Raw genomic sequence first — 14,206 nt, 5'->3', positions numbered from 1 at the left:
CATGTTCTCACTCATAGGTGGGAATTGAACAATGAGAACTCATGGACACAGGAAGGGGAACATCACACTCCGGGGACTGTTGTGGGGTGGGGGGAGGGGGGAGGGACAGCATTAGGAGATAAACCTAATGCTAAATGACGAGTTAATGGGTGCAGGAAATCAACATGGCACATGGATACATATGTAACAAACCTGCACATTGTGCACATGTACCCTAAAACCCTAAAGTATAATTAATAAATAAATAAATAAATAAATAAATAAATAAATAAAAAGACTTGTAAGATTCAGCTAAAGCAACAATCAGAGAGAAATTTATAGTCTTAAATGGCTACATTAGAAAAATTTTAAATTTGAAAAATTAATGAACCAAGTGCTAAACTCGAAGTTGTAAGAAGTTAACAGGTGAACAAAAAGAAAGTAGAAGGAAATAAAAAGCAGAAATTAATGAAATTTTTTAAAAGCAAAAGAAATGATTCCCTAATTTTTGAAAAAATTAATTTAAAAAGCAGTAAATTGCTGACAAGACTGATCAAGATAAAAAAGATAAAAGGCCCAAATGAATAATTGTAAGAATGAGAAACAGGGGGTACAACTACAGTTATTCTGGTGTAATCATCTTAAGACTATGCTAGGAACATTATGCCAATAAACTTTAAAACAAGGGTGCAATGAACAATTCTCCAGAGAAATATAAATAACAAAAGCCATAAGAAGAAATACAGACCTGAACATACCTATTCATTAAATCAGTAAAAACTCCCTACAGCAAATGCCCCCATGAAGCCTAGATTATTTTTACAGATGAATTCTACTAAATCTTCAAAGTACAAATAATTCCTACTTCATATAAACTATGAACTTCCAGGAAACAGAAAAGGAGAAAAGGCTCCTCCATATCTGTGAGTTCCAAATCTGCAGATTCAACAACCTCAGACCAAAAATATTTCATAAAAAAATTATGTTTCTACCACTTTTTTGTCATTAATCCCTAAACGATACCATATAACAACTATTTATATAGCATTTATATTTTATTAGATGTTATAAGTAATCTAGAGATGATTTAACATGTATGAAAGGATGTGCACAGGTTATAGGCAAGTACTAAGCCATTTTATATCAGGGACTTGAACATCCTTGAATTTTGGTTTCCTTTGGGAGGTCCTGGACTCAATCCCTCATGGGTATCAAGAGACAACTGTATAAGTAAATTTAATTCAGCAATGTATTAAAACATTAATACATTAAGATTACTGAATTTTGGAATTTGGAAACTCAGATATTTAACATTATAAAAATCAATTCCTCTACAACTTTTAGAAATAGGGCCTTTTTAACTCTATAAATTATATCTACCAAAAACCTAAAGTAATCATTTTTAATGGTGAAATATTAAAAGCATTCTCATTAAAACTAGAAATGAGATGAGAATGTTAGCATTCCTTCCATTAGGATAAAAGATCAAAAGCAAACATGGGGCTGGGCATGGTGGCTCATGCCTGTAATCCCGGCACTTTTGGAGGCTGAGGTGGGTGAATCACTTGAGGTCAGGAGTTTGAGACCAGCTTGGCCAACCTGGTGAAACCCCCATCTCTACTAAAAATACAAAAATTAGTTCGGTGTGGTGGTGCACACCTGTAGTCCCAGCTACTTGGGAGGCTGAGGCAGGAGAATTGCTTGGACCCAGGAGGCAGATGCTGCAGTGAGCCAAGATTGCGCCACTGCACTCCAGCCTGGGCGACAGAGCGAGACCCCCTCTCAAAAACAAACAAACAGAAAAGGCAAACATGGCAAAACATTAACATCTGCTAAATCTGGGTGGTGAGTACATATTTAAAGTATTTTCTATTAAAATACAGAATTTTTGGCCTGGCACAGTGGTGCATGCCTGTAATTCCAGCACAATGGGAGGCTGAGACAGGAGAACCCTTGAGCCCAGGAGTTCCTAACCAGCCTGGGTAACACAGTGAGACCCTATCTCTTCTATTTTAAAAATAAAAAAAAAGTTAAATACAGAATTTTTAAAACCTTCGCTTTGTTGCTGGGTCAACACTTGTTGAGAAACTATCCGGTCAGGATTATTGCCTTGTGTAAGGAGCCTTTAAATTATTTACCCAGAAGCTAAATGTAAATACTTTGTATCTGCGCAAACACTTTTTCCTGTGTATCATCACATACATTACCTGTTCCTCTCCAATGGGAGAGAACATTCCCATTTTTCAGATGAAAGACACTAGGCCTACTGAGGTAAAGAGAGTTGTCCAAAGTCTCCGGGATAGCACAGAAGGACCCAGAACCTGAGCCTATTCATTCAGTACTTTTTCAATAGCATACTACTTATAATGATAACCAGGGGCTAATAGTACCTGTCCTTTATAAGACTTACTGAAAGTTTATATTTTGATTTGTTTGGTAAAATGATGAAGTCAAAGCTTTCCCTGAGCACTTGAAAACACAGAGCACTATAAAACATGATCTTTGGCAGAGAGAATGATAACTGGAAGGTGTGGGTTTGCTTACATGGCAGGCTTAGCAAGAAGCTGGAATCCTCCCATAACCAGGAAATTTGTAATAGATGTGCAATACCTTGAGCAAAAAAGAAAACACATCTACATTAGTTGAAATGTAAATTAGTTCTTCAGTTTCCAAACACATACCTGGAATAGATAATTCTTGATTATTTCACCAATGAATTTCAGAAGTTTTGTGATGTCAACATTTGTGAAGGGCAGGTTGTGTAATAATTACAATAATGGAGGTAAAGGGAGGGGTAGGGGAATTCCAGCTTAGTAAAGATGGTAATATAAGGCTGGTCACATTGGCTCACACCTGTAATCCCAGCACTTGGGGAGGTTAAGGTGGGTGGATTGCTTGAGCCTAGGAGTTTGAGATCAGCCTGGGCAGCATGGGGAAACCCGACTCTACAAAAAATAGAAAAATTAGTCAGGCGTGGTGGCACATGCTTGTAGTCTTGACTACTTGGGAGGCTGAGGTGGGAGGATCCCTTGAGCCTGGGAGGTTGAGGCTGCAGTGAGCTGTGATTCCAACATTGCACAGCCTGAGCGACAGCATAAGACTGTCTCCAAAAAAAAAAGATGGTAATATAAAAGGAAATTTTAAAAACACCTAAAGCTAAGCAGAAAATGCAGTAATTTACTTGGTATCTACCAAACAATATCTATTACGTGGTAACTTAATTAACATACTTGAGAAAACATAATTAAAATAGTTGAATTTTTGATGAAAATTTTCTCTAATCTTCACTTCAGGTTTCCCAATTAAGAAATGAGTGAAGGCCGGGGGCGGTGGCTCACTCCTGTAATCTCAGCACTTTGGGAGGCTGAGGCAGGTGAATCACCTGAGGTCAGGAGTTTGAGGCCAGCCTGGCCAACATGGTGAAACCCCATCTCTGCTAAAACTACAAAAATTAGCTGCGTGGTAGCGGGCACCTGTAATCCCAGCTACTTGGGAGGCCGAGGCAGGAGAATCACTTGAACCTGGGAGGCAGAGGTTGTGGTGAGCCAAGACCGTGCCATTGCACTCCACCCTGGGCAACAAGAGCAAAACTCCAGCTCAAAAAAAAAAAGAAAAGAAAAAAGAAATGACAGTGAAGGTAAGAAAATATGTTAAAAGTGCTGAGTCAGTGTTAGAAAATGTTGATTAAATATTGATATGCTGCTAAAGAACAAGTCTAGTTATACTGCTTTGAGCTCTGTACATTTCTTATACACACCTGGGCTGGCAAATGGCATCAACTGACTTTGAGGAAGAAGGTAAACTCCTACTAAAATTAGCCCACAGTACTGTACAATTAAATATGGTTATAATGGTTAATTTTATGTGATGTGTATTTTATCACAATTCAAAATAATTTTGGCCAGGCACAGTGGCTCACACTTGCAATCCTAGCACTTTGGGAGGCTGAGGCAGTAGGAAAACTTACACCCAGGAGTTTGAGACCAGCCTGGGCAACATAGTGAGACCCCCATCTCTACAAAAAAATAAAAAAAATTAGCTGGATGTGCTGACATGCACCTGTAGGCCTAGCTTCTTGGGAGGCTGAGGTGGGAGGATCACTTGAGCCTGGGAGATCAAGGCTGCAGTGAGCTGTAATGGTGCCACAGCACTCCAGGCTTTAATAACTTTAAAATTATTATAAAAATAATTTTAAAGATTCATACATAAGCCCAAATATTTTACTTGCCCTATCTACAGGAATAAACCGTTATGTTAAAAAAAAAAGCCCAAAATATCAAAACAAAAGCATTTTTAAGCATAAGGCTTAAAGTACCAGAGAAGAAAAAGAAGTGAAATAGAGGTATTATGAGATTAATTCAAGTCAAAAAAGGAAAATTACACCAGTAAAAGCTGGAATCACAGCAACAACAAAATCTAGTTTTAAAAAAGAAATTAGTATCAAGTTCTATTATTTTTATTTTTCATTTCTGAAAGATGATGAGTTAAAAGACTCAAACCAGGGTATTTCCTCTTAGACAACAGCTTCAAATATTTTCAATTTTGCTTAGAATTAAAATAGCATCCAACTATCTGTACATACTACATAGGTTGGAAAGGAAATACACTAAGATGATAAACAGTGGTTAGTTCTGGTGGTAGGACTATGGGTGATTTTTGATTATCTTTATTTGTGCAGTTTTCAGTAAGAAACACATGTTATTTATGTTATAAATAATCAAAACAAAACACCAACAAAACATGAACTCCCTGAGGGCTGGTGCTTTTCGCAGGCCCCATGCTGTGCTGCTGTGGGCTTGGAGCTCCCGGCAAATGCCTGGCACTGAGTGGGCACTGAGTGTTTGCTGGATGGTTGAGGTGTGAATGAATAGAGAACAAAACCTATACATACTTCAGATCAAAGCATAACCTAACATACATTAAAATAACACTTAAATTATGCCTCACATCATCATATCAAAATACAAGTTAAGAAAAAGTGAGAAACATTTTAAGTTACATTTTCAAGTACACTTGGGATATTTTGCTTGAAAAATATGCAAAGAACCTTGAATATTCTAGGTTTTATTAAGGAAAAACATCTTCATGTTAAAAATAGTTGGGTCTTTTAAAACTTCCATTTATACAAAAGTAAAAAGCAGACATCAGAACAGCTCCATATTTACAATCAGCAGTTGGTCTTAAAATAATTTGTTTAGTTACTAATTTCTTCAAGTTTTAGTACAATTTAGTTAAGTAAACAAAATTGTTTTCTAAAGAACCAGACTTATTATAGTAGATTTTATGTAAATTATGCTATCACTCTGCTAGAATATAGAAGAAAACATGAAAATTCATTATTTTTAAACTTTTTTTTTCACTTAGAGAAGACAATTTTAGCAATCCAGAACTATAGTTGGCTTAAGATTAAAATACTGCTTTGCAATTTCTATTACCTTATATCACTCTCCCTAATCTAGTCTCTTCTGATTAAGGAGCTGTTCTCCTTGGCAGAATAACCCTGCAGAGATTGAACATGACACGGGACTGGATACTTGCTCTGTATAACTATCCAAGAAGAGACTTGAATGCTTCAGGATGACCAGACTCCTGGCTTCCTTTACCCCGTGAAGGAAGCTGCTCAATGAGGCTCCATGCTGACCAATGAGGTAACACAGCTTGCTGAATCGGCTAGCCACCTCCTGCAACAGCTGGACTGTGGTTGTAGTGCCCAAATTTTCTATAACAAAATAATGATGATGATGACAACACAAACTGAAAACCGATCACTTTATTATGATCATATGATTATGATTATGAATTCCTCTAAGACTACTTAAACTTTTGCCATGTGCTCTGAACTAAGGAACCCACGTGATTACAGTATTAAAGCAACCTCAAAGATCACAGTATCCAGTCCTTTGAGGAACTTGTTAAAAACACATTCACAGGAACCTTATAGACTCCAGGATGGCTTTTTCTGTTAAAAAAGACTCTCCAGGTGATTTTAAAGATGAGCCAAATTTGAGAACCACTGAGCTAATGCAACTCTCTGGTCATTTTGAAGATAAGTAATCTGAAGCCAAGAGAAGCGAAGTCAATTATGTAATTTAAGCCACTGATTAGTGACAGTCAGGAATTAAACTCACTTGGGGAGTTATATCTTTGTTAACATTTTCAGCTTTTTTGTTCTGACTTCTGCTCTACTTGCCTCTTTGAAAAGCCCAACCCTTCAGTGCAGAGAAGGCAATCCAAACATTGGACCGCCGAGGATGCTCTGAATTTCAGAGAGGGCACCAGGATATTATTTGCTTTTTGCCTGTCTAAAGTTCCTCATTTCTAGGACTTCTTTCCAAGCAATTAGGGAAGTAGACTGGGAAGACCAACAAAGAAATCAGCAACCAGGACAGGAAAGAGGCAGATTTAACCTTCCTTTCACAGCAATCCAGGAAGCTTCCAGCTTAGATTGCTTCCTTTCCCTTGGCAAAGTCCTGGAGTGTTCAGCCTAACTAGAGGAGGGGAATTTATAGAACAGAGACTCCACAACACTTAAAAGGCAGAAGGTAATAAAAACAAAAACACAAATGCAGACAGTCCTCAGCTTACAAAAGGATTATATTCACAAAGACTGTAAATTAGTTGTTTGAAAAGATGTTTTTCCACTAGAAACAACGGGGAGGCCGGGCACGGTGGCTCATGCCTGTAATCCCAGCACTTTGGGAGGCCGAGGCAGGCAGATCACTTAAGGCCAGGAGTTCAAGACCAGCCTGGGAAACATGGCAAAACCCCATCTCTACTAAAAATACAAAAATTAGCAGGCGTGGTGATGCACACCTGTAGTCCCAGCTACTCAGGTGGCTGAGGCACGAGAATTGCCTGAACCCAGGAGGTGAAGGTTGCAGTGAGCCGAGATTGCGCCACTACACTCCAGCCTGGGGTGACAGAGCAAGACTCTGTCTCAAAAAAAAAAAAAAGAAAAGAAACAACAGGCTGACCTGCAGAAGACAATGTCCTCAACATGGCAAAAGTGATGTACTAGAGAATTAGCCTGAATTCTGGGTCAACACAGCGGGGCAAAGAGTGCAGGAGAGAGAGAAAGAAAACTTCCTCTCTGTTTTCTGACTGTAGGGCCAAACCCAGAAAAAAAATTTGAAATAGGAAAAGTTTATCTGCAACAGTTCCCTCAACTTCCACCCTGCATTCCTTTCTGTTCTCCCAGAGACCCCCAGGTACCCAGTATATCTGGACAGTGGCATCCCATCTAGTACTACTGTAACCCATTCCCTCTGTATTACCCCCTCACTTCCAACCTCTTTGTAGCTTGGCATAGCTAAAAAAAAAATCAGATTTAATCAACTCATGCTGAGGGATAAGATCTTTTTTTGTCCCCGAGATGGAGTCTTGCTCTGTCACCCAGGCTGGACTGCAGTGGTACAATCTCAGCTCACCGCAACCTCCGACTCCTGGGTTCAAGCAATTCGCCTGCCTCAGCCTCCCAAGTAGCTGGAATTAAAGGTGCCCACCTGGCTAATTTTTGTATTTTTAGTAGAGATGGGGTTTCACCATGTTGGCCAGGCTGGTCTCAAACTCCTGACCTCATGATCTGCCCTCCTCGGCCTCCCAGAGTGCTGGGATTACAGGCGTGAGCCACCAAGCCCAGCCAGATAAGATCTTTAAAACTCTCATAGTTATCCACAATTTTAAGAGACTACTTGTAAATCCAAATAAATCTCTACTTGATATAATTCTAAGAACTATAATGAGGAAAATAAAAAATTCAGACAGTATACTGGAATATCTCTTAGGACCAGCAGGGGGAGAAGTGTTGTTTGGAAGTCTAACTTTATGTAGGGTCAACTTTCCCAAAGTTGTTTTTGTTCCTCTGCCATGAATATCCTAAAAGTTCCATTTTCTACTTCTGCAAGCCGCAGGAGCTCTGGGAGTGGCAGGACAGGGCAGGGGCAGCGAGGCTACTGACAAATTGGAAACAGTTTGTAAATTGTTGACTACCTGTGTACACACACACACACACACACACACACACAAAGACAGTGGATAGAAAGAAGTAAACCGTAAACTAACAGGTTTTCATTATTTGTGATATACGAAGAAGAGATAAAGACCTGATGGTTTAATGGTGGGAGAGAGGGGGTTGCAACTTACCTAAACTGAGAAGAGGCCTGAGAATCTGAGATTTGATATCACTTAGTTTTGAATAGAATCGTCTTTCTGTAGTAGCTAACTCGTGGAGACTGGCAATATACCCCATAATGTTTTTATCCACCAAGGCTAGATAGCTATCTTTTCCTGCTGTCACTCTGCTTATATATCCAAGCTGAAACAGAAGAAAATAAAAGGATTAAATATAACATATAATTATGTTAGTAATTTGGTATACTGAAGCTGGCTTATATCAGCTGACAAGAGCTAACTGTTAAATATTCAGAAAATTTGCAAGCAAGTAATTAAACCATTGGCAGCTTGAAAATTGGCCATAGTGAAAATCTGCAAGCACTACAGACTAGAGTTTTTTTTGGGGGGGTCATGGGGGTTGCTTCTTTTTTTTAGAGCTGGTTCATCAGTACATCATTGTTATATATGCATATCCGGATCTATACATAACTATATACACCTACTTTCAATTATCTCCAAGACACCTTTCATTTCACATTACAAGTGTTTGGAAACAGACCCCCTGGATATATAAAGATCCAAATGATAGGATACATGTCTCAGGACCCCTTTCTGAGTAAAATAAGATTAATGAGACCAGGGAGGATCTCTATGCTATATATTAAAATATCTAGGATCTAAGAATTAACCTGCCTTTTGTACAATGAAAAGAGATTTTCTTAAAAAGGGACTTTTTGTCATTTACCCAAGATACCACTGTATAAAAAACATTCCATGTCTTTATTCACATATCCCATTAAATCAGGCAGGCAAGCTACAGACCCAATGAACTATTAACATCCCATGGTAACCAAAGACACACACAAGAGCTTCATTCCTTTCATCAGCCTATTTGATCGCCTATCTAGACTGTGAAATCATTCATGGGGAATGTAAAGCCAGGACCAGAAACTACAGACACATCTTGGTCAATGTTGCCTTTAATCTTTAAATATTTTTTTGTTTTGGTAGAGACGAGGTCTTGCTATGTTGCCCAGGCTGGTCTTGAACTGGCTTCAAGTGATCTTCCAGTCTCGGCCTCCCAAAGTTCTGGGATTATAGGGATGAACCCTTGTACTTGGCCCCAATGTTACCTTTAACAAGAAAGATCTTGTCCCCACACATTCATAACTTACTAGCCAGAAAAACAAACACAAAGACTAAAAAAAAAAAAAAAAAAAGCCCATATGCTACTTTACTCAATAAAAATAAGAAATCCTAGAATATACTAGATTTTGGGGTTAATGTCCCTGCAGTATGTCACTTTGAGAATGTGAGTTACTTTATGGGGAAAAGAAAGCCAGAAATAAGCCAATGGTTTCAGTTTACAAAAAAGAAGGGAAAACAGAGTGGGAAAGCAGATCAAATAAAAGGGGATAAACAGTAGGTAAACAGTAGGAAATAAAATTAAGGCCAAGCAAGGTGGCTCAGGCCTGTAATCCCAGCATTTCAGGAGGCTGAGGCGGGCAGATCACTTGAGGTCAGGAGTTCAAGACCAGCCTAGCCAACATGGTGAAACCCCGTCTCTACTAAAAATACAAAAATTAGTCGGGCATGGCGGTGGGCACCTGTAATCTCAGCTACCTGGGAGACTGAGGCAGGAGAATTGCTTGAACCCAGGAGGCGGAGGTTGCAATGGGCCAAGACTGCATCACTGCACTCCAGCCTGGGCAACAGAGCAAGACTCAGTCTCAAAAAATAAATAAATTAAATTAAATTAAAAGTGGAGAAGTGAAGCAGGGAAAAACAGAACACTGTTAGTTGTCTGTTGGGTCTCTCATGGTCTGTCATGAGCCTATCTCAGGCTCTTGCATTGTTACTTCCCACTTAATAGTTAGAAATTCATCTACTCTGTTTCTGTTCTAATTCACCTCGAGGGCTCTACGGCTGCAGTCAGGAAACTTCATAGTAAAGTGTACTTTCCAATATTCCTACATGAGGGTGTTAATTCAACAAATATTTATAATGTACTACGCTCATCAAATATCAGAATATTTACAAAGTATGTACTATGCTACAGCAGTGAATGAGATAGCCTAAAATCCCTAACCTTCTGAATCTTACATTATAGTAAGGAGGACAGACAATAGACAAAATAAGTAAATTATACAGTATATTCGATGGTGATAGGCCCTATGGAGAGAAAAGATAAGGAGTGAAGAGGGCTTGAAAGAGTTTGCAATTTTAAATAAGGTAGTTAGAGATGCTTACTAATAATTAGCCATACATACAAATAAAAACAAAAACAAAAGACTTCTCATGTGTTACTGAATGTAGGCCTTAGGATCCAATTCCTGTTCACCTTACTACAGGAGAGAAGTACTGGAGTCTTAGAACCACTGTGATTCTCTGGAAGGTTGTCACCTTCTGTAGGGTCCTGTCGGCCACTGTAATATAACCCAGGCTGGAAGTCTTCCGTATCCACTAAAAACAGGGAATAATCCTGGCCTGCAGCTACACTCCAGACTCCATTTTCACTGCTTATCTGCAACGACAGAAAGATAGTGTCTGTCCAAGATAAAGGTAATCAGAGAGAACTTCGGATCCACAGGAACTGAAACGTTAGGTTGCTTAAATAAGCGTGGTGCAAAGTCAGTCATATCTGAGAGCAAACTTACCCAGCAATTTGCCCAATCAAATGCAGAGCAGGTGCAGGAGTAAGATGGAATCCCTTGTTCGGCTTTTAAATTTAGAACTGTTTTTATAAAAATCTGAAAAATTGGAATTTAAAAAGGAAAAACCACATATCTAATTTTTTATTGTTACTTTTGGAAGTCTGCACAGACTGTATTATAATGAAGAGACCCAGAAACTTCCAGAACCCTACTCTAGAAGTGACAATTAGGACATACCTCTGTCCCTCCACGTTTGGCTGTGTGCACAGAAATCGAGGTAAAAGAAAACAATCTAATAAGGTTAAATTCTATTCTGGCCAACTAAACTCTTGGGTGCTAAAATTGAGTTTTCCCACTTGGAACTCTACCAGTCCTATATGACTTTACTGTGCCTACTCCCAGGATGTTAAAACAGGCAGAGCCCCCAAGAAGCCCATCTACAGGGATCCCTTAGACCAGTGGTTCTCAGTGGTCTTTGCAGCAGCAGCAGCAGCCATCACCTGGGAACATGTTAGAAACACAAATTCCCAGGTCCCGGAGCTACTGGGGGAAGGGGAATGGGGAATAGAGTCCAGCACTCTGTCGTTTTTTTTTTTTTTTTTGAGACAGAGTCTCACTCTTTCGCCCAGGCTGGTGTGCAGTGGCGCAATCTTGGCTCACTGCAAGTTCCGCCTCCTGGGTTCACGCCATTCTCCTGCCTCAGCCTCCTGAGTAGCTGGGACTACAGGTGCCCGCTACCATGCCCGGCTAATTTTTGCATTTTTAGTAGAGACGGGGTTTCACCATGTTAGCCAGGATGGTCTCGGTCTCCTGACCTCATGATTCGCCCGCCTCAGCCTCCCAAAGTGCTGGGATTACAGGCGTGAGCCACGGCGCCCAGCCCAGCACTCTGTTTTAACAAGCACTCCACAGGTGATTCTGATGTATGCAAAAGTTTAAGAACCATTGCCTTTAAATCAATAATTTTCAAATCTCGGGATTCTACACAGTGATTCAGTAGCCACCATGCAAAGGGAGGTGCCAGGGCTCTAGGCATCCACTCCATACTTAACCAAAGTAGTTCCTCATTTGTGGGTTTTATGTATGGGATTCCTCATAAGATTTCATTTGGAGAAAGTGTGTTACTGCAAAAACTACTACCTCTAACCTCTAGACCCAGCTTCAGCTCCTAGACTGATGGGCAACACACACACACACACACACACACACACACACACACACACACAAATACACTCTCTAATCTGTTAGATCCTTTGTGTTTAGATAGTTTCAGCACTGACTCCTGGAGTGATGAACAAATAACCCCTAATCTATTAGATCCTTAGTATCTAGTTAGGCTCCAAATCATAGGTGATTTTGTGTGTGTGTGCGTGTGTGTGTCTACTACTAATTTTATAGCAGTCTTCTTCTGGCATGACATTATGTTCTCAAATTCAGGCTATCCAAATAATGGACTTCCCATTCATTTTGCAAAGGATGCATTACAACTTTTGCAAAAGGAAAGAGTCTTCTTCCTAGTCTCAAAACTAATTCAAATCTCACTCTGCCTTCACTTTTAATTCTCACAGATTAATCAGGATGACTTCAAAAATGTTTTTCTCAGCCTTCCTCAAATAAAAAAACCAAGCTCCTAATGATGTCGAAGAGTTATGAAACTAAAATCTTGTAACAAACTATTCTCTTGTTTGACTCTAAAATGTTAAAAAGGAGTTTGATTTTCAGGTCCCCATGCTACATTACAAAGCTTTCCTTAGTATGAATAAGTGCACACTTCAAATAAACAAAAAACAAGGAACAATGATTTGCAATATCTTTGTTTGTGATAATGTATCAGAAACTGAATAGCTTACTACTACGATGTTTTATACTGAAAACATTTCAGATTGGAGGTAGAAGTAATAATTGTTCCCTAATGTTTTATTAAGCCTTTTCCTCCCAGTAAAATTAAGTTCACCAAAAGGAAAGGCAGCATGTAAAAATCTCAAATAGTGACAGATGCACAGTGCACACTGCATATATGAATTATTGGAATATTTATTAACTGTCACTTACATTCAAATCATATTTCTAAAATTGATGTAATTGCCCTTCTTTAATCTCCATTACTCCAGAGGGAGCATGTCTTGGGATAGGGGAGATATCAGAATCCAACTACATATCTATGACCTCCATATTCCATTCTGTCACATGGAGGGCATCTCTACCAAAAAACCCTAAAACTCTTGTTCAAGGAACCAGTACAATTGATGGTGATGAGGGGAAAAAAGGTGAGACACATGTCTAGAATGATCAAAGAGACTAGAAGCTACCAGTCTCTCAATGGCATTACATAAAAAACATCCTAGCACTTTGGGAGGCCGAGGCGGGCGGATCATGAGGTCAGGAGATCGAAACCACGGTGAAACCCCGTCTCTACTAAAAATACAAAAAATTAGCCGGGCGTGGTGGTGGGCGCCTGTAGTCCCAGCTACTCGGGAGGCTGAGGCAGGAGAACGGCGTGAACCCGGGAGGTGGAGCTTGCAGTGAGCCGAGATCGCGCCACTGCACTCCAGCCTGGGGGACAGAGCAAGACTCCGTCTCAAAAAAAAAAAAAAAAAGTTTTACTACTCTGCATGTTATTTTAAAACGCACACACAAAATTACACCACCAAATAATGTTATGTAAAAGTCAAACAATGGAGAATTCAAAGAGTAGACATTATCTAGTAATGCTGAGAAAACAGCAGAGTCCTAGAAACATGTTTTAAAAGAAAGCACTTTTTCATTTTTTTTACTTAAAAAACAAAGGAACTATGAATATTTAATGAACGGTTGAAGCTAAGAAATATAAACGCATAAAAAACAGGTATTTAGGTTGAAAACACATGGCTTCCTGTTTTTAAAAATTTTCTTATGAAAACCAAAACAAATTTAGGTTGTACGTATGCAATTCCCCTGATATTTTAAAATAAGAAATGGAGAAGTATAAGGTGTTACAGCTAAGAATTGTGGAATAAGTTGCTATCAAGTTTACAAAAGTACCTTTGCAAGACGAGGAACTGTTGTTGGAAAATCGGAATGCCCAAGTTGACCAAAGGTATTGCTGCCCCATGAATAAACCTATCAAAAAAAAACACAGAAAAGTAGCTAAGAGTTGTGAATCTGATTTTGCACATCAACTCTGAACCTTCATAAAAATTAACATATATATACAAATACCAACAATTATACATTAAGTACTTCTATTCGTCTTTCACTCTTTAACAGATATTAAGGAAATTCATTTTTAAACAAGACCAGAGATAATAGGCAAATAGAGTCTTGGTACATAAGAAGACGCAGAGCCCAAAAATTAGCCAGGCATGGTGGTGCACGCCTGTAATCCCAGCTACTTGGGAGTCTGAGGCAGGAGAATCGCTTGAACCCAGCAGGCAGAGGTTGCAGTGAGCCAAGATCGTGCCATTGCATTCCAGCCTAGGCAA

At 39.2% G+C, this 14,206-nt stretch overlaps 1 protein-coding gene across 6 annotated transcripts in view; it reads right to left on the bottom strand.

The window, feature by feature from the left end:
* Nucleotides 1-14,206, bottom strand: part of ALS2 (alsin Rho guanine nucleotide exchange factor ALS2) — an 87,155-nt gene that overhangs the window by 41,641 nt on the left and 31,308 nt on the right. For all 6 annotated transcript variants that reach the window (XM_032754943.2, XM_032754938.2, XM_032754940.2 and 3 more), the window contains 5 exons: nucleotides 13,767-13,844; nucleotides 10,433-10,615; nucleotides 8,122-8,293; nucleotides 5,518-5,698; nucleotides 2,524-2,589 (listed from right to left, as the gene is read on the bottom strand). In XM_032754943.2, coding sequence (XP_032610834.1) covers nucleotides 2,524-2,589; nucleotides 5,518-5,698; nucleotides 8,122-8,293; nucleotides 10,433-10,615; nucleotides 13,767-13,844 — 680 coding nt within the window. The remainder of the gene's footprint in view (nucleotides 1-2,523; nucleotides 2,590-5,517; nucleotides 5,699-8,121; nucleotides 8,294-10,432; nucleotides 10,616-13,766; nucleotides 13,845-14,206) is intronic.

The sequence above is a fragment of the Hylobates moloch genome, unplaced genomic scaffold, assembly GCF_009828535.3.
Source record: "Hylobates moloch isolate HMO894 unplaced genomic scaffold, HMol_V3 SCAFFOLD_1, whole genome shotgun sequence".
Lineage (NCBI taxonomy): Eukaryota > Metazoa > Chordata > Mammalia > Primates > Hylobatidae > Hylobates > Hylobates moloch.
The sequence above is the reverse complement of the archived record's forward strand: the minus strand, read 5'-3'. Positions and strand labels throughout refer to the sequence as shown.